Source organism: Scomber japonicus, chromosome 6, assembly GCF_027409825.1.
Source record: "Scomber japonicus isolate fScoJap1 chromosome 6, fScoJap1.pri, whole genome shotgun sequence".
Classification (NCBI taxonomy): Eukaryota; Metazoa; Chordata; class Actinopteri; order Scombriformes; family Scombridae; genus Scomber; species Scomber japonicus.
The window spans coordinates 13,934,730-13,962,615 of NC_070583.1; the positions used below are offsets into that span (position 1 = coordinate 13,934,730).

General features: G+C 38.1%; 1 protein-coding gene across 3 annotated transcripts in view; it reads left to right on the forward strand.

The window, feature by feature from the left end:
• Nucleotides 1–20,235, forward strand: part of veph1 (ventricular zone expressed PH domain-containing 1) — a 66,588-nt gene extending 46,353 nt beyond the window's left edge. For all 3 annotated transcript variants that reach the window (XM_053320428.1, XM_053320427.1, XM_053320426.1), the window contains 4 exons: nucleotides 7,369–7,486; nucleotides 16,367–16,503; nucleotides 19,562–19,615; nucleotides 19,931–20,235. In XM_053320428.1, coding sequence (XP_053176403.1) covers nucleotides 7,369–7,486; nucleotides 16,367–16,503; nucleotides 19,562–19,615; nucleotides 19,931–20,113 — 492 coding nt within the window. In that variant the 3' untranslated portion in view covers nucleotides 20,114–20,235. The remainder of the gene's footprint in view (nucleotides 1–7,368; nucleotides 7,487–16,366; nucleotides 16,504–19,561; nucleotides 19,616–19,930) is intronic.
• Nucleotides 20,236–27,886: the final 7,651 nt, after the last annotated feature.

Below are 27,886 nucleotides of genomic sequence, written 5' to 3' on the forward strand. Positions count from 1 at the left end.
CAGGAGAGAGGATGAAGTCATGGATAGAGAGAAACTCCAAGATAGGAAAAAGTTCAACACCCACTTTGAATTGTTTGAATATGGAATGCACAAAATGGACACTTTTATATACAATGCCTCCACTCACCCTGCCTTCTCCATTGCTCTGTGTGTAAGCAAGATTGAGTTTCAGAGAGAAAGCTTTGCTAAAAGAGACAAAAATCATTGTGTGTGATTTCAGTGTCTGTTTTTGCATGTAGGTGGTGTTCCCCGTGCCGCCCCTTCATAATGTGGCAGTCTAAGCGGTCCCTCAGAAATAATTAGGCCCACTAAGAAAATACAGCTGTCGTTTGTCTTTCCCTAAATGTGTGTTGTGGCGGCAGTGAGACGGACCAGCTATGGTTACCATATGGAGCCTAAATATACTCAGCTCCAGTTATTCGTAAACACCTCACATACACACTCCTACACGTGCATGTAGAGATGTATTGTTTCCTCTCTAACATGTACACAGAGTGATTCATGCTGCGTGACACTAAAACATTCAAATGTGGTCGTAAACATCTGCCTTTGCTATCTTTATTGTATCAGCCTCCAGTGAAATCTGTGATTTACCTGCTCAGTTACCAGTAAAGTTCACTTCCTGTTAATCTCAACTGGCCCAAACAGGAAAATTCTTACCTCTAAAGGAGTAGTTCAACATTTTGGAATATTTTAATTGGTTTTCTTACTGAGAGTTGGATGATAAGATTGATGCCACTCTTGTGCCATGTCATGTACACTAACTATAAAGCTACAGCCAGCAGCCAGTTAGCCAGTTAGATACTAATGATAGATTTTATTATCTCTTTTTGCTTTAAATTAAGTCCTGTCTTATTTTCAGGAAGCACTAAGAAGAACCTCTGAGAAAAGAGGATGAGATTTAAAAGGAGAGTGGGAGGAAGAACCTCCTAACCTTTTCCCTCCAACCATATGCCCTCCATTTCCTCTTTGCTTTGCTCTCTTTCACTCTCTGTCGGACCTACAGCTTCACTCCTGTCACTATTGGCCAATCAGAAACACATGTAGTGGAAGGTGAGGAGAGGGGAGGAAAGCTATTACATGTAGTAGACAGAAAAGGTTACCAATTATATCTGTACTGACAGGGAGATTTAAAGAGAGACTATAGGGCTTTATGAGACCTCTGAGATATAAGAGCGTCTTATGTACGGCCTCTGACAACTCAGTTTAGTACTTTTATGATAGTGAGATAATAGAAAGCTGGTGTGAGGGATGAGATGGATAGAAGACGGTAAAAGAATGAGTAGGAGAGATAGAAGATGAGAACAGATGTGAGATACAGATGAAAAGTTTTAGAAAGATGCAGTAAAGATAAAACGGTCAGTCTGTCACAGATTAAGGGGTAAAGAGATAAAGATACATCTTTGATAAACTTCATGTGGTATTTGGAAAGTGGCACTATGATTGAGTTTATCTTGACGTTATTGATAGATGGGAGAAGAAAGCAAAGTGGAGACTGAGGAAATAAAGACATGATGGAAAAAAGGGAAATATTGGAGAAAATCCAGACTTCCTATTCTATAGTTATACCAGGTGCAAAAGGTAATATTCAATAGAAGAAGAAATGGACAGTATTTGGCTCCTGGATGAAATATCCCAAGATGTTATTTAATTATTTTAATTAATTATATTTAATAACCTGACAAATGGTCAGGGTCAATGTTTGTAGAAAACTGATTACATCCTGCATATGCCATGATTATACCATCAAATAAAAACTGAACTGAGCACTATGAATGTGACCTTCATGATACATTGTGAACAATTTTAATAGCTGCAAAAATGTTAGATTAGATGTTTGTTTGAAAGTAGCCTTTTCATAGAGAATAAGATGAGCATAATATGACACCAAAACAAAACAAATCAGAGACCAAAAACAATAATAGAGGGAAGAGAAAAAAGAGAGGAAAGATTATACTTTTTTTTAAATTGGAGAGAAAAAAGAGAGGAAAGGTGTGATGGCAGGGGGACTGAGAGTAAAAGGACACAAGGACAATGTACTGCAAATGTTACCTGATTTATATTGTTTGATGTACTGTTGTTATATGTGCCTTGTAAGATGTCCTTGAGTGCTTTGAAAGGCACTTTTAAATAAAATGCATTATTATTATTATCATTATTAAAAGAACCATAGCTGTGGAGTTACAGCTGCATTGTTCTGGTGTTGGCATGTAAGGCAGGAGATCACAGGAAGAGCAGACAGATTTAGAGATGAGGCTAAACGAAAAGTGGAGAACAAAGAAGAGAAGATGATGTACAATAAGATAGAGTCACGAAAGAAGGTTGAGCAAGAAACAGAGAGTTGTGATGTGGAGACAGCTTGAGGGAATCATGATGAGAGCAATATGTTAATTATGTTTTTAACTACTAATAAAAAGTACTATTCATTTTCAGGAGAATAAAAGGGGTGAAGATAAGAAACAATGAAGGGTAGATTTAGGAGAGAAAATCACTCTGAAAAAGAAGGAAGACATGAACACGCCACAGAAAAATGACCACTGAATAGATGGAGACGAGGGACAAACACAGAGACAAAAACAGGTAGTTGTTAAATTAGAGAAGCTATTTTTCCAAGAAATAGAGGAAAAAGGGAAAGATGTGGAATGAGATATGAAGGGATGCTGAACAAAGTGGAAGCCTGAGAAGGAAGAGATACATCACAATTATTGTTTCACCTTTTTCCCCTCCTGTATCGTGAGAGCGTTTGTTGACACAACTGTGGTGGAGATAAAGTTTGGTGGATGAAGAGGAGGCTGAACACGATAGGATAGGTTAAAGCTTAAGAGAGAGCTGAGGCTGAGATTAGATAAAAATGTTTGCCTAAAGAGAGAAAGGGCCAAGCTGGTAAGAGAAAAGCAAGAGCTGAAGGAGCAGAAGCTTTAAGTTTGTTTTATTGTATCAGGACATTTATGTCCAGAAAAACCTAAAGTTGAGACTGAAATATGGCTGTTTTTTGTTTATTGCCTTCATCTATCTCTCCTCCACTCCCCTTCTCAACACTCTAACTTCTCATCTACTCTCCTGTCTCCTGGCCTCCACCCCCTGTCTTTTTCTTCATGTCTCCACCTCCCACTGCCCTACCTCCTCTCCATGAGGTAACCTCCAAAAAACTATCTGCTATTCTTGTTTTCCTCTCCTCTCTTCTCTCAGAATTTCAAGTGTAAATGAACTTGTATAACCTCAAAAACAAGACCATCATGTAGTCTGACTGAATCTAGAATTTCACTCTGTAAACTTAAAACTACAGTTATTTAATCAGTTTACAGATCATCATTTAAAATGTCTATATCTACTTAAGAACTGAGATGATTTACCATTTAGTGGCCGTATGATGGTCGATCTGACATGACATTATTAACATTGTATAGGTTTATTTATTAATCTATTTTTTTTTTCATTATGGTCTCTATCTTAAAAATCAATCTCCACCTCAAAGCATCAATCACTGTTCCACCTCCTAACCATGTGGTCAAAGGAGCTGAAAATATCATTAAATGTTAATTTTAAAGGGTATGTTCATAGTTTTTTTTAGTCAGTCTTTAAACAACAGTCAGGAGCCCATATGAGCAATGAAAGAAGTCGTCCTTGCTCCCTCCTGTTCATTCTGGCTATTAAAAGATACCCTTCAAATGCGTTTTCAATGTAGGTGATGGAGGCCAAAATCCAAAGTGTGTCCATACAATCATTTTGGGCAAAAATGCATCGAAAAGTTTGTCTGAGGCTTGAATGAGGCTTCAGCAGTCTGAGTTAGTTATATAAAATGGATATCTGCCACATTTACAGTTCATTCAGCCAACTCATGTGGAATAGATTATTATTTAAACAACATTGGCATTTGGCGTCTTGGCTCTTACCTCGTTGCTCCCCGCAAAGAAACATAGATCTTCTTGCACAGCATGGAGTGTGGAATGATGATGGAATTAACTTCTCCCTTAGGTGAAGATAGACTCAGAACACTAAAGGTGGATGCCGGGGTGGAGGTGGGGCTTTTATAGCAGTGGTGGCGGCCATAGTAGTAAGCAATTATGGCTTGTGTGAGCAGTGTGGCAGTAGTCATGCAGCATCATTTTAAGGGTGTTCAAGATTTAAGATTTCTTTATTGTCATTTGTCAGTACTTGCATACCTTCAAGCAAGAATCCATTTTTCTCAGACCAAAATATTACAAAACAGACAGTTTAAACAAGTTGAACCACTAAACATAGTTTAAGATTAATAACAATATACTAGCAAATCTGTATTAGTATATCATATATGTGAGTAAAGCAGCAACTCAAGTTAGGTTGCCTGAACTAGCTTGCAATTCATTTTAGCATTAAATTCCTGTTTTGTCCCCTTTTGGATCTGCAGTGCGTGTGTAGTAACAAAAAGAGGGACCTGAAAAGACTAATGTTGAAAAATATCGACTTTATTTGCCTCATTTGGACAGCTGAAGCTTAATATTAGCTTCAGATGAACTTGTTTGTTCCTTGGTTTTGTTCCTCGGCTAGCTTACACAGTTAGTACAGCTGTTAGCAATAATTAATGTTGTTATTAGTAACTGAATTACTATGACTTCTTAAAAGATGACAGCAGTGAAAGCCAAAACATTAATACGTAAGATGATGCAGAAGAACTGCAGATTTGACTCATTCTTAAAATATTTGACCCAAGATTTGAACAAAATATATAAATGAAATTGAGATTGCATGGAAAGCCACTGGAGTTATTGCACTCTGTTGTGGAAAATGTCCTCTTATTTTAATGTAATAAGTCATAAGAAACTGTACATGAGAATTAGGGTTTTTTTGTTTTGTTTTAAAGGACTACTACTCACTACTAAAAAGTACATATTTTGCAGATTCAGCTCAGCTCACCAGTGTCATAGCTGTATCCTGCCAGAGGCCATAGTCAGTCATGTGCCGTTACAATCTTACATCTTGATCAAATTATAATTATGATCTAAAAGGAGTGATACAGGGAGGAGGACGGGAGGTGCATAAAGAAAGAAGGGGTTACATAAGGATAGACGTATTAAATTCAGGCACACATAATCCAGCCATTGTTTCCTCATCTCTTTATTGAATCCACCTCTCTGGTTCTGATGAATCAAGTATGGGGTTGTGTTTGTTCATTTCAGCCTGTTTCCCAACTGCAAATTTGTCACTCTAAAAACACAGCGTGTCTTTTCCTTAAAAGGTTATTCGTATTGTGTAGCAATCATTTTTTCCCTTTGCATTATGACCTGTCAGCCATAGTGGTGAGCATTGCACACTGTAGTTTAAGGATCTCTGGAAATGAACTCAGGAAACAAATGTGCATGTTTGCTGCGCACGTTGTTATCTAATTTCTCTTTGTTAATGATTCCTTTGTCAGTGTGTTATCAGTAGATTTGAGCCCTATAGCCACACTTTGCTTTATACATATATGCTCAACTTCTCAGTCACAGTCCATCTTTCATCACCTTTCTATTTTTGTCTTTCCTTTGCTGTTGCTTTTTTAGAGGAGACATGATTTTAACGTTGTTTGTAGATGTAAGGTAAGCAACATGGATGAGATTTTAATCATACAATAATCCTGAGCCACCGTTTAATGCGTAACATATTTTGTAGGTAAATGTAGACTTGTTTCCTCTCTACATCATATAGCCACCATTACAGGTATCTTGGTGGTCTAACTAACTCTAATTCAGTACTACATAGTGAACTTTTCACATGTTTAAAAAGAAATATCTAATTTTCCTTTAGACTTTAAACCTTTTCACTCTCTTGCAACATGTGTCTCCTAAAGACCAGAATATCTTGGACCCCTGTATAGTTTCAGAATATTGATGTTCATTTAAACCCACAGATGGCCCAGCTTTCTCAGGCACACATGGTTCTGGTTTATCTGTATCCACAGGCAAAGCCCTTTCACCTCAATTATGTAAGTTCCAACAACAAAAAGAAACTACTGATGTATGGATGAATCCAAATGCACTGCCACTCTTTCAATCAAATGTGTGCTTGCTCTTTGCCAGCACTGTATGGGTGTGTATGTGTGTTTCGCTTCTCCAAATGAATACACACACTTAAAAAAAAAACAGCTTTCACATTTACATCCTTGCTCATTAACATGAAGGACTCAAGGGGCCAAAGGTCAAAAGGTCAAGCACACTAGTAGCTCAGCCATTACAGCTACCTGTTTTTCTTACTTTCTTTAAAATCCCTCAGGGCGTTTCGTGTAAGTACGCCTTCTGTCCAGTAAAGAAATATTATTCTTTTTCAAAAAATGGATCATCAGAAATTGTGAAAGGGCTTCAACAAGGTCATAGTTCAGAGAAATGATGAGGCAGAGATTCTACTAGATTGGTGTTCAGGATATTAAAAAATAATTCATATTAGAGAGAAAGTAAGCATGCAGCAAACGTCACAACAGCAATCACAATAAGGAGACAGAAATACTTCTTACACACATATGTATAAATACAGTAGCACACACCCTTGCAGGAGAAAGACTGTTTCTTTGTCATGAAGACTGATGACAGTAATCCATCATCCACCCAAAATGTCCCCTTTTTCTCAAAAAAACAAGCCTAAGATAAATATGTATTATCTCAAGGGTGCAAGTGTCACTGGAAGAGTGTTTGTGTGTATTTAGAGTGAAGTATAACTCTTGCCATGTGCAGGGGGTCTTCAGGGATTTCTAATGGGGGTCTTGGATTCCATTACTTTGTGTTCTGACACACACACACAACACAGAGGCAAAGTTGAATTATTTCCTCAGTATGAAGCAGTCTTTTAGGGATATCTTAGAATTAAGTCACTTATCTTCTTTGTGTTATTGTATATGTTTTGTACTTGCAGGTTTTCTTCTTTCTCCTTAAAGTCTAAATGAAATGAAATTGCCTTGTCTACTACAGCATACATATCTGCTCTGGTAAATCACTTGTCCTGTGTACATTGTCTTAGAACAAAAAAAAGTCATAAAGAAAAGAAAAATAAATTAATCTTTTAAATAGTTTGGTTTTAGGATGGCTCCTCCTAGTTTTACATTTTGACTAAATACTGTTCCATCATCTTGTGCTGCTGAACTGCAGAACATTAAACTGTATGTTAATATACCTGCAAATGTCACTATGGATCTGCAGATGTTTGTTTCATTGATGCTTTTCAAAATTCCTATTAGTGACGCACTGTTTGTAACTTGTAGCTGCAGCAGTTTGTTTACAGTTTCATATGATGCAACACCAGGAGCCTGCCAGCTAATGTCAATAAACCTTCAACACATTATTAGGAATCCCTACTTGGAAGTTTGAATATATTTAGAGGGCAGTTCTAATTTTATGTGTTTTCTTTTCCTTCTGTCTTCAGGACATGGACAGTCTCCAGATCCAACTGGAAGAGGTCCGTTTCTTTGACCTGTTTGGCTACAGCGAGGAGGAGGGAGGCTGGCTCTGTTTCATGTGTAACAACCCTGAGAAAGCCACAGGTGCACACACACACACACACACACACACACACACACACACACACACACACACACACACACACACACACACACACACACACACACACACACAGCAGTATTTAAATGGCAGTAGTAGTATTAAAAATGGCTATGTCAATAGAGATCACACACTAACAGATGAACTAACCAAATTAAACTAAACTTAATAATGGGATGCTTAGAGGAAAATCACAGATGCAGGAAAAGGAAGGGAAGACTTTATCTCTCCCTTCTCCCGTCTCCCTTCACTTTTAAAACCATGAAATAGACACTTCCACATATTAAAAACCATCAAATTACATGTTAAGTTTTAAAGAGAACATTTCACAGTTTCCGCCAACTTGCTCCTTTGCTAGCATTGTCTCCTCTAAACAGAGCAATTGACCAATGAAATATGATTTCAGGAGATTTTTCTTTTCAGTTCTCATGGATAAAGTCGGGTTTTCCTGATGTTAAAACCAGCGCAGAGCTCCAAGGGATGTTTTCACTCCAAATGCCTTGAAGGGAAATAATCTTTTCCCAGAACATTCAAGGAAAACAGAGCAGCTCATATTTAATAGCGGCCTGTCTGATTTTAGCGTCATTATGAAGGGTCATTGTAATCAATCAGTCAAGGCCATCATACTCAGTTCTGGATAGTTTACTTTGGACAAGCGGCCCCCTTTGATGGACACTTTGTCCTGATGGGGTCAGACTTATAGAAAAGTGAATAGTGATCACAGTTAGTTAATGTGTAGTTGTGTGTGATTGTGTGTGTGTGTGTGTGTGTGTGTGTGTTCCCATTTAGTGGCTTTATATGTTATTTTTAAAGTATTTTTTAAATGTGTATGTGTTTCCTGCCTGTCATTACTCTACTCTAATGCTTGACGTTGAAAACTGTATAAAATGTGCCCATGGTCGTGTGAAAAAACAAGAAAACATTCCATTCACCTGTCTCACATATAGTAGCTTGATTTACACTGTTACTCCCTTGTCGCTTGTCTATTCTCACTTGGCTTTTCTTTCCAAGCTACACCGAAAGCCAAAGTGTTTGTTGGTGAATGATGGGACAGTAAATTTACAGCATCTACAAATCAATGGCCGAGTAGCCTTAGGAGAGCATATAGTGACATAGAGTTTTGGAAACAGGCTTTAAATCTGCGCATATCTCTGTCAGTCTCACATGGAAGCAGCTATTAGCTATATAAGAGGAGGCAGAAGAGAGCCTTGTATGGCAGATGTTTTGTTCTGATGAAGAAATATGGAGTGAGAGGAGAGGGAAGGACAAAAGGTAAAATGAGAGGGACTGGCCTCAGACAAATAGAAAGTGAAGTGTGGCTAATAAGTAGCTTTAAACCACCACCCAATACAGGAACATGTTGTTTTCAGGCTCTGCTGTTTGATGGTAGCCGGTATTCCTCAGAAAAGTTAAAGCCAGAGGCAGGAAGTCGTTTGCCGGTGGGAGGAAACAAGCAGGTGGCTTGCAGTTAAACTTTAGTGCTTGTGCTTTGGAGGGAGAAAAGTTTAGATCACGTATAATTAGCGCATCGAAATCCAGCAGGTTTTATCTAGTGGCTGTGAGTTTTTGGGTTATGAGATCCCAAAGAAAACAAACCTTAATTTTCATAACAAAATTATTATTTCACAATCACAACATAGTTATTGTGTGATAATGAGAAAGACTGATATTTGGAAACAAAAAGATGATTGCTGCATAATCATCATAAAACATGCACATAATTAGAAATGCTTATGCCTAAGGACTAGAATACCAAACAGGACTATTATATTTTTTCCTTTTTGTGCAAGAGTTGCCGGTGTTAGTGATTAAAGATTCCTCTAGACATGTTTTATGACTTTGGAAATACTCTGCTTTGAATTTGAATTTGCTGTGGTATTCACACAAAAAGATGAATTACCTTGTCACAAACTCCTAAAATTCGAAAGTTTAACTATTAAACAGAATATGTCTTATATTTGACTGAGCAGTCCATTCAGAGTGTATGTACATTGGAGACAAGTTTCCACATCACAGCAGTGTAAGTTGCATACTAGACCACTATTGGTTTACGAACTAGTTGTGATGTCACAAAATTGTCTCGTACATGCACGTTTTAAACTGAGATTTAAGGTGAACACAGAGAAACGTTCCTCTTTCAGCGGATGAATGTAGAAAAAGCTTTTTTGGATCAAAAAGTGCATCATTCAAATTAACATAGCCCTGCTTATAATATGACATATTTATGTGTGTGTGTGTGTGTGTGTGTGTGTGTGTGTGTGTGTGTGTCTTTCTATGATGGCAGGCTTATTGCCCCACCTTTGAATGAGTCCATTTGAAATGGATATAAACACTTTTTCCTTTAGACATGATCAGACTAATTTCAGCACTGACCTACCTAACAGTCGGAGTCAGATAAAAAGACACTTGTTTTGTCCTGGCTAGAAAACACTCTATGCCATATGTCAGGTTTGATAACATCTCTCTGCCAAATAACAAAATTTTCCCTTGCTTTAGAGGAAATGTTAAAGTATGATTAGGCCTAATTCCACTAAGGCTGTTGCCTCATTTTCTGCATTTATTTTTTATCCTGCCATCAGCTCTGATTAAAGGTTTGTCTGTTGCTTCAGTGATCCCATCTGTTGCCAGGAGCACTGCAGCTGAACACAATCCTCTGGGGTTAACAGAGCCCCAAAAGCAACCAAAACACAAGCAGTACTCACTCTGTGTGGAAACTCATAATATGACATTATAGTTTTGTGATAGATATGTTCTTTAACTAGTTTTAGGAGGTTAGAAAACAAGTCAAAATAATCTAAAAGTTTACATATCTGACAAAATCTCTAACCTGGTTTGGTCTTTGCTGGTTGGCTACTAAATAGTAACACTGTAGAGTCTAATTCACTTGGAAATGGTTCTGTAGTAATCAGCCTTCAGGATATATGATTTAATATCCTAAGTTAAATGAATAATCTTCATGCATTGAAGTGGAATGAATATTCATATGGTTCATTTAGATTAAAGTTATCATTTAGCTGAGTTCACTCTATGACATCCTATTTTCTCTCTTTTCTTCCATGTCATTGTCTCATTATCACATATTTCTCCAAATACATAAACACACACATATACAGAAGTCAGCACACACTCTCACACACACACACACACACACACACACACACACACATCAGACTGCCTGATCCAAATGATACAAAAGCCAAATGAAAGTGATTCTTCTAGCTCTGCTGCTCACAACACACTAATCAGTAAACCAGCTGAAGGATTGCAAGGATCCAATGATTACCCTTCACACACAATGCAGTCTCTCTTCATTACAGGGGTTTTTGAAAAAGGAATAGTAGTACTTGTCCTCTGAGGCTGTGTGATTGGAAGTATTCATGTGGATGCATTTGTGGCCTTGCTGCTCTGCATGTCAATCCTTTAGTTACATGTTTGGTACAACCTTAAAAACTAGAAGTACTCATACCAAAAATATAAAAAAAAGGAAAAGTTGATGTTTTGGTAAAAGCAAAATGTGACAAAGTACAGTGAAATATTTAGTAGTTAAATCATGACATACATGAAGCATTGGACAAATATACTCCAAATATTAGCAAGACAGCACTGGGTGGACTTCTCGTTAATTCAAACTTTCTTTAGCTGATCATTTGGAAACGGTTCAAAACATTTACACAGAATTACCTGGAACAAACTTGTCACAGTGCATCTATCCTGCAATGTATTCAAACAACCCGCTGTGTTAACTAAGTTACCCCTCTGTGACCTCTACCCCCTCAGGCCTGACATTTTCATGTCATTCACACCTGAGACTGATGACATGAACTCAGTGGCCTTAACCAATACTATCTGATTGTCAGTCAGCTGTCAACAGTCAGCTACATAGCTGAGAGAAACAGGAGCTTCATAACATTTAAATACAGAAGAATATGTACATTATGATGCTGTAGTGTTGAATTCAACTAAAAGGCTTTGTTGTTTTAAAATAATAGACTCACTGTATATTAGACATTTTAAAACGTTTATACTGTGACTTAAGGGGTTAAATCTTTAACCATATTCAGTCACTTCTGCAGTTGTAAGCACTGCATTTTATACTATGAGTCATCAAGTAACATTCTTTTCAGAAAATGCACTGGATTGATTAAGAGTCAAAAAAATTGGAACCATTTTTATTTTTCAATACACACACTTGTCAGACGATATGTGAGTCAACTTTTTTTCAACTTGTAGGGATTTACAGGAAAAGTGTCCTCTGTTTTGACATTGAAAAAAATCTATAAAATCAGCCCTTTTTGTTAGCTAGCAATCTTACTACAGTACTTGTCCCCATGCCAGAGTACTGAACTCAAACTATTTAAAAATTCAAATAATGAATAACAAACAATAGTTTATGAAGATGTGACACATGTGAACATGTCTTTGACCAAAATGAAAAAGTCCATAAAACAAGCACACTGTACAATGTGTTATACTGGAAACTGGAAACATGTCCAAATGAAAGCTTTCCAGCTACATCCAGTATATTAGGTCAGGTTACAGTTAATGGCAGGGCTGAGTCTGACTCATGTCCTTCCACTAAAACCAATGTAACAACTTCAGACCAGTGCAATTCAGATTTGGAACGCTTCAGTTTTAAGTGACCCAGTTATCTTCATAAATAAAAGCAGCACATTCCATTATTACCATTCCATATTTCCCATGCACACATGCTTTTCACATTACTGGTTGCCATTAATAATGTTTTATTTCATTTTAGTATAATAAAAATGTGTTGAATTGACCTGAGTGTCATGCTGCGATTACTGCAGAGGTTACACACACACATGCAACAAGCTGGTCTCATGTTTTAATGGTGAAGGAGGGAGTAAGAGGTGTTTCCATTGTGGGGGCCAAAGTGGAGCCAGTGGTTACTGCAACTGCATGATGTTTTAATGATATACTGTTAAGTTTAACTACTGGAATGTCTTTGAAGTGAGCGGTAATGAGCAGAGCAGAGTTTGTGCATGTACTGTATGCAGGTAAGATACGTCGGTTCAACTCGTTTGGTTTGTCCATCGTTGCTGAATATTTTAACTTTGATGGCTGTAACATGCCATCACCTAACCACCACAGAGATATCAGGAACAGTGTGTTTCTGAGTGTGTGTAACCACCAGAAACAAAAGGAAAGAGGATTGTTGTCACCTTGAATAGATTTTTGGCACCCACAAGCAAGCGCAGACTTTAAAAAATGCATTTAAAACTCATGTTTGTACATGTGTACCAGCACACACATTCACACATGTCTAGAAGACAGATCCTCTGTTTGCAAAAAGATGGAAAACCCCAAACAAGACTGTCCATCATCCCACTATCCATTACATGGACAGAAAAATTCTCACCTTCAGGAAGTGACTAATGTTGCAAATTCAGGAGATTCTTTGACTAAAGACTCACTGTGCCAAAGTTTAAGTGAGCATTATTACCACAGATGGTGTTTCACAGGTTACAGAAATGTACTGAGATGATTTAAGAGCACTTCTCGCGGAAGCTGTTAGATATTTCAGTAATAGAGAAACTTGTAATAGAATACCAGATGTAATCATTTTATGATATTCATAAAGCTGTGCTGTCAAAACTTCTGTCTTACATCTCTTCTTTTTAAATCTGAACCACAGACTAATAATTATTTAACCTTATGTATACCATATGTTTGCAATAATCTTGGCTAGCTTGCATTCTCAAGCTAGCTCACATTTTGTTGGGAGGTCTTATAGCTTTAATATCTGCTGCTTTTATGACTCATAAAGATGCAATACATTCAGCCTCACTGGATGCCAGCAAACAACTATTTGCTTAGAAAGACACAGAGGAGTAATGAAGGAGCAGGCTTGGAAGGGGAGGATGAGGGGTATTCGTTTGGTTGCTATCTACAACGAAATCTGCAATTTGCAAATTAGGACTAACTCATCCATTTAAGAGCTTTTTTTCTATCCTAAAATGTGTTTATGCAAAGATATACGTTTTTTCTTTGCTGATGACTTGGCTTTTTTCCAGTTATGAAATTCTGTCACTCAAAAGAAAAACTTAACAAGGAAGAGTCGTGGACCACTTATTTACAGCCATGTTTTTTCCTAAAATTAACAGTGAGAAAGAGTTCTGTCACATGTGGTTAAAATCTGTGCTATGTTACAGGACACATTTCCCTCTTCTACTCACACCTCATCTCACTGATTTCCTCCTGCAGCCAAAACAATAAACCACCAACTAATACACACATTCACCCGTGCATGATGAAGGCAAACAGACTGACAAATACAAGCGTGAGGGGTGAAGGTCTTTTCAGATTTGGACAGGATGAAATTAGCTTTGTTTGGAGGAACAGCTGTTTCTTGTAATTTTTTAGGTTGGAGTTTTGACTCCTGTCATAGTTATGAAATCCTGTCACTCCGTGTCATTTCAGAGCCACTGGCAGAGAAGTCTTTCTTAGAATTAGATTTAGAAATAAAATGACTTTGAGGACAAAAAAAGGTCCATGCAACAGAAACCAGCGGAGGAAGTACTCGGACCTGATTGAAGAGATGCTCATTCTGATTACCTGAACAGACACCCTCAGTTTTCGTCAGTGACTCATTATTACTTTTTTTTTTCTCATTGTTTGACATCAATGTGTCTCGGACAGGAGGTTATGAACTACAGTACCTGCCTGAGGCTGACAACAAATACAGGCATCACTTTCCAGGTGTCTACATCAAAGTGAAGAGGACACACAAGGCACAATGATTTATACATCAGACAAGTTTATTTCTGCACCCAAGAAACTGACATATTTGTTACATGATGCAGACAAGCCGGCACCCCACAGTGTTGGGAGTGTGTCCGATTGTATATAAGCAGTGCTCCTGTCTAAACCGGTTGACAGGAACTCTGAACGAACATTCACACACATACACACACATACATACACACACTGGAAAAAAATGCAGATGTTTTATTTATGAATGCTTGTCAGAGCAATGAATCATCAGTAGAAGCAAACATTTTTACATTGTAGCCTCTGGTCATAAGTACATAAAAAAACGTTTTAATTAATGTTTCAATTCACCCAAATAACTTAAAAAAACACAGTTTCTCACTTACCTCTAGAGGTAATGTGAACACACAGTTTGGTTTTATTTCCCCATATTCACCTAATTTCTGCCTCAAATCCAATACGACTAAGGTAAATGTGCTTTTGTTTGCTTTCATTGTATTGAAAAATAGAGCCCTGCAAAAAAGAGAAATCTCTGAGTTATCTCCAAACATGAACAAACCAAAACTATCTGCATGGCGAGATAGCATAAGAAGTACAACAGGAAATATATATTTTAATTTCTACAGATCTACAGAAATGAATGTTTCTGTTACAGCCCTGTATTTTAAGCTGTTGTCTGTTGTATAATGTTCACGGCTGCAGTTTAGGATTATTGTCAGTATCAATTAATATACTTTTTTTTCCTATTCATCGTTTAGTTGATCAAATGTGAAAACCTACTGATAACTGCTTATACAAAGTTCATAAGGCCTGAAATAATAAATACTTTGTCAGAGGAAACCCTCTCCTCCTCTCCCCTTTTTTTCTTCTCTTCTGATTTGCGGCTCTGATGACCTTCAAAGGCTTTTCCTACATGGCGTCAGGCCGCTCTGTGAATCATCTTTGCAGCATGCCCACACATTTCAAACACACTCTGATCAGACTCCAACAATCTCTTGTCTTCTTTACTCATCGCCGTGGACACAAAGAGTGGCTCTGTTTGGAGGACAGCATCCGAAGTCCTGTTTTTACTGGCACCAAACCTGAACCAGCCAGAACATCACTGGGGTTTTTGCCTGCAGGGTCAGAGTCACACACAGAGTACTGATTCACACACACACACACACATGCATTCACAAGCTCGACACACACAGATGGAAAATCAATCTGTGATTATTTAAATCCGTGATAAAAAAAAACCTCGTAAAATAAGCAAAAAAAATACGATGATGCATGAAATTACACACACTAAACAAGGTAGTTGGTCTAACTCTAAACACAGTTGAGTTGTGGGTGAATGTTTCTAATCAGACTAGTCCAGACTCTCTGTTTTCCTCTATCTGAGAGCACACACACAATGCTTTTGTTAATTTAATATGATGGAAGTGGATAAGTTTGTTTGTATCAAATCATTTCATGCAAAGGCAGATCAAAGTGCTTTAGGGTTATAAAACGTTAAAACAGAAACACATAAATAAAAGGGGAAAAAGGGAGAACAGAACAGGACTTTAGATTACAGAATAGTTTTATGAGAACACTGAGTTGGTGGGTTTTAAATGAATATCAGAAGTGTTATATCAGCAAGCAGGCTGTATTGTGCTTTAGATTTAGATATTGTGCATACATGTTAAAGATTATTTCACTATTTAGAGAATATGTGGCAACATGAAGGAGGCAGCTACTTTCACTTAACATTTACTCCTGATGTTTTCTTGATGTGTTAAAGGTTGTAAAAGTTTTTCATCTATTTCCCTGTGATAAGAAAATGTTTAATTCATCACAGTGAATAGTATGTGTGGTCAGCTGCCAAACCTGCTGTGTAAGTTATTTAACAAACTCAATTATGTGTAAAAATTGTTTGTCCTTTGGGTCTGATTTTCTGTCAGCATCGCTCATAAGGACAATGTAGTTCAACCGTCGAATGTCAGCCAAATGTCAGAGTCTCCCACAGCTCATGAACGCATCGTCATCCAGTTTCCAGATCAATCCATGCATGGACAGTAATAATTTAAACTAAAGGGGCAAAAACATCCAAGACTCACTAATACACATCTTTGGTATGTGTGTTTTTTTGTCTTTGTGTGGCCCTCTAGTTGTGAACCAGGAGGGGCAGCCTCTGATCGAGGGGAAGCTGAAGGAGAAGCAGGTCCGCTGGAAGTTCATCAAGCGCTGGAAAACCCGTTACTTCACCTTGGCAGGAAACCAGCTACTCTTCCGTAGAGGCAAATCAGTACGTAGCTGATGAAACAAACACACGAACATGGTTACACAATGTGCACTGACATTGCACTCACACTCCGAAAATTCTCAGTAATGTTTTGTGCCATCTGATTCATGATGAAAACTATATGAAACAGTGGAAATCCCATCTAATGATAAGCTCAGCTGTCCCCCAGGAGTATCCAGTGAATCCAATTCTAACAAACCTTAGCCCCAATAAGGACTCTTGGGGGACTCCCAAGGCCAAAGCATGATGCTGCAACAATATGAGTCACTCTGACCCACTATTAACTCAAAGCAGATATCATTACGCACAAGTAGCAAACATAGAGAAGAAGACGCAACCTTGTACAGTGTGTGTGAGTAAAAGGCCTTAGCCAAGGTGAGAAGATTTCCCTCTGGGTTGCAACACACTTTTACCTTGAACTTCCCTGTGTCTGCTCATGACCTACTGTATGGTCTCAGTTCACTGTATGGTCTCAGTTCACTGAGAAACTTATTGTGCAAAGGAAAAGCTGACACAATCAAAAACATGAAGCAAATGCAGCATGACCAATAATCTTGAGGTCAGAGGTCTCCGAAAGTTTACCAAAAAGTAAGGTTGAGTTTGATTTCATCCAGCTGTTGAAAGAAAAACATTTTCACTCGGCTTGGTTCACGCGGAAATCAGATTTATTTTGAGGTTTTATTTCACCTGTGTGTGTGTGTATGTCTGTACATCATAGAGATTGTGTCTGTGCTTATATGCTGGTTAGTGGCAATCATCTGCACAAGTGGAACATTTTTAATTGAAATGATTTTCACAGCTTATGGGGGTCTTTAGATGGTGCCATGTATATACAGTCAGTTTCCAAAATCTAGTGAGAACTACAGTCCAGTACTGAATTTCTTTGCCACAGAGAAAGAATATTTTAAAATGGGGGAGTACTCAGAAGTAGAGTCAAGCTTGTTTTTTTACTCCAAACAATAGTCTTTGTGCTCTCATCCAGATGGCAATGGATTTCCCTCTTTTGCAAAAGCCACAAATTGGAAAGGTTTTGTGTCTTTGTTCTTGCAGCTCAGTTTATCTTTGTCAGCGTGTTCAGGGGGTGGTTGGATTGTTGTGAAAGACTTGTTCCCAAATGGGGAGTAAGATTAAAAAAAAACAAAAAAGTGACATTTCCTCTACATTGACTGTTGGAGAAGGCTTAACACACTGGGAGGTTTAAAACATTCCCCAGATCCACACAAAGCTGTGAGACGCATCCTCATCTGGTACTCAGGTCGTCGCATTTATTTCCATCAGCATATACAAAGTGGACCAAATACGCTAAAGAGAAGACCTATTTTCTCTATACTGTAGGTCTTGATGAGCTGCTGTGTGTACAGTACTGAATGATAATGCTGTCCTTAATTGGGACCAGACAATGCCTGGACTTCAGTTTGAGAGTTCTAGGACTGACAGAGAACATGATAATATGAGTATGGATGAGGTATTCAGTGTGCATGCATGCTATCAACACCCTTATGATACAGTAGCTGCTTGGATATGTGGATATTAGCTGGAGCACAAGCCTGTATATCTCATCCACTTTACTTTTGTCATTCTTTGGTGAAGATTTTGGTAGATGCTGTTGTGCAACATGTAAAGGAGGTATCATTTGTTATTGATTTGTTACTGTAATGTTCCTACCATCCAAGCGGCTGCTGGTTTCCATTAATGTTTAGTGTTGTAACAGTTGAAACTTGCTTGAGTCAAGTAATCCACTATAGTAAATATATCAAGTTAAATGTCTGCGGTTAAGTTGTGGTGGGTTCACATGCTTTGAGAAGCATTCACAGGATGATTTGATTTGTCTCAAAATCAGAGCAGGAGTAGACACAAAGAAAACATGGACAATGGTTATCATACAGATGAAGATTTGGCTGGAATGAGTGAAGTACAACACTATGAAATTTTTAGGATAAGATCATGTAAACGTTATTGCATGAAACCCATTGTGAAACTGATCATACAATTTGTTTAACAAAGTGGTTCTCTCAGCATTCAAGTGTAGTTATTCTATTGTGATGTCAGTGACAATAAATATGAATGACAGAAAAAACAATGATGCTGTCTGAACAAATACAGACATAAATCCATCATCTCTCTGGAGTCTTTGAGTATTTTCCTCAAATCCAAAAGATTTCGAGTGCTTTGGCTTTAGATCAGAACCATGACCTCGCAAATATAAGTTGTCTGATGCAGTCAAAGAATAAATAACTCAGTGATACCACTTTAAAACCCATTTGTTTTAAGTATTTTGAGACAATATCTCTATATATTTAAAGATAAAAATGTTTTCAACATGTGGCTAAAATCAGTCAAATTTGAATGAGTTCATGAATCCACTGCAGTGAACACCAATCAGACCCTCCGCACAGTTTAAATTGTGAACGTCTACTCCTATTAAATGCTTTTCAACAAACACACACACAGACACACAGATACACAGACACACAGATACACAGACACACGGATACACAGACACACACGGACACCACAGAAAGGATGTGGACAGTTGCCTTGAGTATTGCAGCTAGCTCTGGTTATGTGGTTACAACAACCACATAAAAAACTGTGGGGTAAAATAAGACATGGCTACACACACACAAGCACACCCCCCCACACAAACACACACACACATTCAGAATCGTACTTGGTGGGAAACAGAACGTGATGCGCTGCAGGGCTGGAGGATTTCATTTCCTGGCCCGGAGATGCAACAGAACAATAAAGTCTAATTGTTCGTCCTGTAAATGGTTTGTTGTGAGGTTGAATGTACTGGAAACACACTTGAATACAGTATTGTGACATTTTTGAGAAATATTCATAACCTTAAAAAGCACAAAGTGTTCTTTGACACTGCTCAAGAAGTATTAAAAAAATCACATTTATTTTGCTTTGTCTCTAAACATCGAATGAGGATAAAATACAAAATACTGTTTCCTGCATGACTTGAGATTTATGCAATTCTCCATCTGAAGCTGTCATTCGTTTTCTAGTCTGGTATAATGTTTAATCATCTAACTTTATCTCCACCCTTCAGAAAGATGAGCTGGATGATATTCCTATTGAGCTGAGCAAAGTGCAAAGTGTTAAGGTAAGACTTAATATCATCAGCATCCCTCACAGATCTTCTGTCTTTAATAAATCTGCTCCCAAAACATGTTTGTTCCTCACACATTTTTGCAATATTTGTTTTACTTTGTCTGTAGTGAGTTTGCATGATTTGAGAAGGCAGATCAGATCCATTAGTACGATAAAAATTGCTTACATTACATCAGGTAACATATATATAAACCACTATAACACACAAATAAAGACAGCCAAGTGTCATCATCTCACACTAGAACTTAAACTTTCAGTTTTGTGTCATCTTCTCCTTTTCTTTTGTTGTCCTTCTTTCTTTCTGTAGGTGGTGGCCAAGAAGCGCCGGGATCGGGGCCTGCCGCGGGCCTTTGAGATCTTCACTGACAGTAAGACGTACGTGCTGAAAGCTCAGGATGAGAAACATGCTGAAGAGTGGCTGCAGTGCATCAACGTCGCTGTGGCTCAGGCAAGAGAGAGGGAGAACAGAGAGGCTACCACCTACCTGTGAGAGCAACATCATCACAGATGCTAACATGGACACATGACGTGACACATGACCATTATGCCTATAGACTCATGCAGATATGAGGAACATGTTCAGCTGTAAGGTATTCAAGAAAAAAAAATCTTAGCTTTTGAGGATGGTATAGCAACACTGAACAGAGACACTGCCAGTCACATTTCTTCATATCTGTAATAGGTGGTGTACGACATTGATCCCAATGACAACGTGTAAAGAAAAATAATCAAAGAGACTCATTATGCAGTATTTGTTTTTAGAAATATGACTTTTAATAAACCAGCAATAAAAGGCCCACTGTATGGGGTGTATCCATGGTTACATATTTTTAAATAACCATGGAGCTGCGTGTGACGTGATATAGCTGTGGACCATCATCAGTGATTTTAATGAATGTTACAGTACCTAAGTGTTAAGGACTGATGTTGCACATGTGATATATGACAGGTTAATGTGACAGGATGGAAACGCTTTCTGCTTTAGCCTCGAGACCAAACCAAACCATCATCTGTGGATACTTTGGATGTCTTAATTCAGTGATTCATGATGATTGAGATGTACTTGAGTCCAGTGTAATAACTAGCAATAAAAACCTAATAGAAGCACAGACCTCATAGCAATAATGAGATTGAAAAGTTTGTCTTGAAAGTAGGAGGGTTGAAAAAGAGGAGCCTAATTGACAGCAGATGCATTCAATATTTGAGTCCTGTGCGTGTGTCCGTATGTGCGTGATGGAGAGAGTATGCTGTGGGCTTAAAGGACTAATTTGACATTTGGCTCCTTAGCGAGAGTTAGATAAGTAGACTGATATCACTCTCTTCAGTGAAATATGAAGCTGCAGCAAGCAGCTAACAGCACCCATAAAGTGTACTAATTAGCACATTATGTGAAGTAAAGATTTGCACTTTTACATGGGATTATGTGCCAGACTCTTTTGTGCAGTGCTGGTAGGTAGATTGTGTTACCTTTAGAGAGGCTAGCTTGCTGACCCCTATTGTTTCTCACTAGTTATGCTATGCTAAACCAACTGGTTGCTGCTGTAATATCATCATATAGACTTGAGAGTAAGAATACAAACTTATTTCCTAAATGGTCAACTATTGCTTTAATATACCTATGTTTTTATCTGGAATATAGCTATACATACTGAATCCAGTGTTTTCAAATCATTTTGTAACATATTTTCCATATTTTGTTTCATTTCAACTATTTTCCCTCCCAAAAGTCACAAGAAACAGCTCAAGCTGAGTTACTTCCAACATATGAGAGCATTTTTTATAGAAAACATTTTGGACCTTTCTGACTCCTGAAAACCCTTTAGAGAGTTTCTGTTCTGTTGCAATAGCTATACAAAGTGGGCATTTTAAGCACCCCCTCGAACAAAAAACGGCTGCAACAATTCCCTCCATGTTCTCAGCTGAACTGTTGCTTAATAGCAGAGTTTAGACCACTGATCTCTGAAAGAAAACACTGAAGTAAATGAGTGGCTTCCTTGCGCAAGTAACTTAAGTAACTGTGCCAGTTCAGTCATGTTGATTTAAGACAATTTGGTGAAAAGTTTTGTTTAGACATCCAGAGACCGAAGGTGATACAGCAATCTCCCTTGTTTTAAAAAAGGTCCTTTCCAAAGGTTCGAGTTTAAAGGCCTGTGTGTTTTGATTTAACTGCAAGATTAGATGAAGATTAGATTAGATTTCAGCGGACTGAGAGTTTCATTCAGGACTTTCTCCTCCCACATCGATACCACTATCACTTAACTTATTACAGCCTGTGGGAGAATATGTAGAGTACGGTATGTTATATACTGTATGTTATTTACTAACCAGCCTGTTTCTTTGCTGCTGGCTAGATGCAAACGACAAACATGTCTTGACTCAGTTAAGCTCAGAGTTCCCTGCACCAGACAAAACGTTCACGGTCGGCCACAGCAAATCAATTCTTTTGTATGAAGTCTTGATGTTTTCAATTCTTATCTGGATCTGACGGCACAGCCGAGGCGTGTGTGTCCGCCCACAGGTGAATACATCGATCTCCTCCTCTTTGTTAATAAATGCTTTAGTTAAATGTATAAAATGTTATGTTCAGGATATTATAAAGATGCCTAAGGACTTCTTAATCTTAACTTGCGTGACAGACAAACAGGTAGTCTTTGGTTTGTAATGCAGCTGAAACCCTGTTAGCCATGTGTACATACAGACATAACACTGCCTTTCCCACCGGGTCAGGTTACCACTGTTTGTACTTTTAGCTGCCTCTGTGCCCCCACACCCAACTCCTCTACACACACAGCAGAACTGCATCTGCTTACACATAATATTATTTACATCATGCCTCTCCTTCACATTTTGATACCCTCTTTCCTCTTTTTTTAGATTTGTGACCTACATACACAGCTGGCTTTGCACCCCAAATCTGGGGGATTTCCCACAATGACTGACATACTTTCACAAACACTTACACTAAGATGGTAAACATGGTAAACTATATTTCTGTTAGGATGCTGACAAAGAAGCACTATACCTAACAGCCTCACAGAACTGCTAGTCCAGCTGTAGACTTGTAGACCTGTCTTGTTTAATTAGTTACTGTAAGGTAAGTTGTAAATGACGGTTTCATGTCAAATACTTTTTCTTTTGAAACCCTGATAATCGATACTTAGCTTTCTGTCCTGTGACAAACCACACCTACTGTATCTGGGCACTGAAGCTGGTTAAAAACTAAAGCATAGGCTATAGCTAAATTTTACTGTGTACACACAAACACACACACACACACACAGACACACACACACGTGCACTGTCGTCCTGGGTTACTTTTGGGGAAATTACATACATTTACTTACTTACATTAATTTCTTGGAGACCCTAACCATTACTACAACTAGCCTAAACCTTACCCAAACCCTAATCTCACCCACTGACCCAAAAATCTGCTTTTTCAGAATTAGGGACACAGCTTTTGTCTCCAATGGGACAAGCTTTCTCCAATTAACTGGTCTTCAGTCTGAAATTCGTCCCCGAATGTAGCATATGACCCACACACACATTAATTAACTATAGCTGCTGGCAAGTAAATGTTACATATACTGCCACCCATAAGTGAAGTTCAGAAAGTCCCCTGCCACTCGCACTAAATGTACCATGAAGCTGACTTTACTGTTTTAGTCATGCAGTGTTGATTTCTTGGTATTTGAAGCAAATGTCTGATTGCATGAATGTCAAAAGTTGTCTAGAAGTAACAAAGTGAACACTCTGCCGTCACGCTGCCATCTTGGCCTAGTTTCCAAGCCTCTAGGGCCAATATTTTTAGTCTAAATAAGCAATTGTTCCTGTATTTGCAGGCAGCTGCATTAATACTCTGGAGGATAGATACTGTGGCATCTATCTATCTATCTATCTATCTATCTATCTATCTATCTATCTATCTATCTATCTATCTAATCGTCTCACTGAATATGGAGCTGTTACTGTCATTACTTTAAAGCAGTGAGATTATATTTTAGAGAGTAGACATTAGGGTGGGAACATGTTACACTTCTGTAGATTTCTACAATCTCACACAGACTGTATATGTGAAGATGATTGACACAAGTATTAATCTTTCTGAATGTTTTTTCACTTTTTACTGTAAAGTAAGTTGTTAAATTGCGTTTATTTGATTTTTGATATAAGGTGGATATTTATTTTTTTGCTACTGAAACCCTACTGAAACCTTTCAATCATGTCTGTAAAGACTGCTGAAATACTGAATGACTTTACATGATGATTTTACATTCTCACTTCTGTCTTCCCATGTTTTTATATTACAATTAATTAATACCGTAAACAGATGAATGCTGTATTTTACTGACAGTGAAACTTGTATTGTTATGAATTCTTTGCCTGCTGCACCTTTTGCATGTCTGACACTGCCTCCTTGTCTTTTTCTTGACATAATTGTATAATAAATCTTTATCAGTGAAATCAGTGACAGCTTGACATTAAAAAGTGTGTTTTTCTCACAAGTATTTTTCTCTCTGGGTTTGGTTTTGGTTTCTTAAAGTAGTAACAACACAATAATAAGAAAATTAAAGACACTGAATTATGGATTCCTGGTTCTTCACAAGAATAAATAGAGAAATTGTTTTGAACAAACCAGGTATTGTTTTTGTGCAAGTCCAGCTTTAGCTAATTTGTCCAGTTGAATGCACTTATTGGGCTGACGCACTGAGCCTTCCCCACAGTAAACATGATCCTCTGGCTAACAGCTCCTATCTATCGCTGCAGTGCTCCCTGCAGAGAGGATGCTCACACACACACACACACTGACAGCAGCACACAGTGTCTCTGCATAATCCCCAGGAGATCATTACATTACATCACAACGTAAATTACAACCGGGAGGAGAACATTAGTTTGAAGGTGCTGCGTTTACGTTAAACAGACAAATGCAGAGACAGAGAAAATTACTAAAATTCTTCCATACGCCCCCCTAAATAAACCAAAACGTTCCCCACTCCAGGCATGCAGCTTGGTAAAAGCTTTCTCTGGCTCCAAAACCTTCATGTTGGATCATTCCGCCAGTCTGCTGTGATCGCTCTGATCCAGAAAACAGTTTCACACATCAGCTGAACTGAGGCTGGCAGAGCTGATTACGCTACATTCCCAAACTGCCATTGTGTTCCCATTTCAAGCATTTCAAAACAGTCCAGGAAACAGATTTGTCATGCAGGAAAGGGGAAAGAAGCTGGACCAGCTCAAATGGGAGCTCCACAGGATGAGTCAGTATGAAGTATTTGTGGACCCCGATAAGTAGGTATCATATGACTGTATGATATTTGACACAAATTGAGTCCATAATTTATGCATTATTAACAACAGAAAGCACAAAACCTTTTCAAGCTGTTGGAGTTTAGTTGAAGTAATCAGATCCCACTTCTATCAAATAGTCTATTGAGCCATTTTATATATTTGGAGATCTAATTTCTGCTTTGCTAAACACAATCAGACCTTGTTTAACTGGTGTTGAGTACACATGACAAAATCGTTTGATGCCTTCATATTCATACCATAAACAATCATAAATATCTGCTGTAAGCATGTGCAAACATAACCTCCTTTGTAATGTAAACATCATTACTTGGCCAGTATATATATATATATTAACTAGAATACCTCTGAATCACACAGAGACTATCCTTTCATAGAATCAGTCTCAAGTGATGAGACATTTGACATTACATGACATGACATCCTTGTTCCAGGATGTAGACAATATAAATCATGTGTCAGAGCTTTCCTCTCCTCATTCATCACTGCAGAGAGAAAGCAACACCACAGATCCTTCCTTCCTAACACATCATTAACAACAGGAATTGTACCTGACAGACATGATGTACTGTCATTTCAACACACAAAACATTTGCTGCCTGCCAGTCTATTATCAGCAGCAGCAGCCTTTGAATCTCATAATGGCAAATAAACAAGTAAAGCATCTTTGCTTATCTGACACTTTCCCAGCACAGCCCGGGGACAGGAATGAAACTGCCCTGCAGGTACTTAACTGTGTTATTATGTAATAATAATAATTGGCACAGGCCTGAGCTCTGGCAGTCAAGTCAGTAGATGTTTCTATGAACATCTGTACAGTCTTGAAATGTCACATTTAACTTTTTATCACATTTTTAAGGACAGCAGCCTTATATGGCCACTTAATAATAGATTTCAATACGTTTTCCGTTACAAGCAAAAAGGATCTTAAACTGTTTGATATTGTACTTCCTGAAACTTTGAACCTATACACTACATCTCTGTTACTGAGCCCCAGTCAAAGTTTCATATAGACCACTAATAAATAATCCTCCAGCATGAGACTTTCAGAAGAAGTTGATGCCCAGTGAGAAAAAGAAAGTGCGTAGCATCGTTTCTGATGGGATTTCTGAAGCTCCTCTTCAAATCTTGCAGTCTCCTGTTTGAGTTTGTAAAAGTCTTCTCTTCTCGAGTTGACATATTCAGCACAGAATTGCTCATACTCATGACTGAGATGGAGACGCTACTCATGGGACCGCTGGTTCCTCTGGTGTCATTGGATCATTGTCAACTGGATGACGTTTGTGAAAACAAAGAAAAGTGCCAAAGCAGTCTAATAATTCTGTATGACATCTGTACAAAAACATCATACAATACATAAAACAGAATTTGAATGTTCTCACCATGGCAAGGAGCCTCCTGCTTCACTGTCTGACTTTCCCTTTTTCTTTCCAGCCTTAGAAAAAAAAACAGAGACACAATGGAGAGACTATAGTGAAGAAGCCTGCACACAAGAATTACAGCCTGTGGTAACAATCACTTCGCCATATTTAGAAACCTCAATTGTATCTTCCTCTCCAGCTTTTCCGCAGAGCCCCCCACCCTGCTGTCCATTAAAAACACAGATGGAACAAAGTCTGGGCTGTCTGACCATACATGACCATAGAGTTGAAGCTTGTAATTGAAGATTGCTATGTTCAGGAACTTCCTGAACACACCTGACATATACCATTAATAGTTATCTAATGTGCTAAGAGTGATGAGGGACATCACCTATTCCTCCGAGATAGACATGACAAACCTTATGCTTATTTCTACCTACAACAGACAATCCTTATACCTGATATGAAGAATGTGCTACAACACAGCATTCTGATAATCATCTCAGTCTGGTCCTTTTGTCTTATTGTGTGTAACCATAGCTGTCTTCTGGGTTTTTGGCTAAACACAGCTAAATTACATTCACGGTACTAACTACTATTTTTCAGTACATTATGAGCTGTTTTACTAATAGCCTTAATAGAATTATTTCTTGCTTATATACTAAAGAAACTGGATGTAAAATGAATATACCATGAAGTAATTTGGAATTAAATTTTTCACCTTGAGTTTTAAGTGAGTTGAGCTCTCAATTTAAAGGCTGTACACACAAAAAAGACCCCACATAGCAGCTGTGCTCCAACAGTATTTAGACTAAATGAAGTTTTATAGTTCATTTTGTAAATCCAATTATAGTATTTTTGGCACTTTTATCATATAAAAGTGTAATTTAATTGAGGGCAGTTCACTGTATAAGGTTGGAGGCAGAAATGTCAGTGGTGGCTGTCTCAAAACCTTGACTAAAAGGCTGCATGGCTGCTTAGATGTGGGCAATGTTAGGTTACCACTGTACTGGATGTTTGTCTGGTTAGATCCCTCACAGACCCATGCAGACTATGATGAATGACTATAAGCTAACTATAGTCTGACTCAGTAGTTTATTTGACCATTCACATCATTTACACATCTGTCAGGCCAGCAGCCAGGTCACACAGTGGGTAACCTGTACACCACATAGAGCTGCTTACTAGTGGTCCCATTTAATCTTATTTATAAAGTGATAATGATGATGTCTGAGTGATTTTTCTCACTGTAATCATTCCTCCTGTTCATACTGGCTGTTAAAAGATCCCCTTCAAATGTGCTTTCAATGTAAGAGATGTCGGCCAAAATCCACAGTGTCCAGTCCACACAGTCATTTTGTGCAAAAATGCATGTAAAAGTTTATCTGAAGCTTATTTGAGGCTTCAGCAGTCTGAGTTAGTCATCAAGTGGATATCTGCCACGTTTAGTCTTTGTAGCATCTAATTCCCTCTTTGTGTTTCTTCAGAGTGTTTTCCTGTTGAGCTGGGGTGAAAGTGTTAGAACAAAAAGAGGGACTTTGGCACTAAAAAAGAATAACATTGAGGGATATCTACTTGATTTGAATAATTTG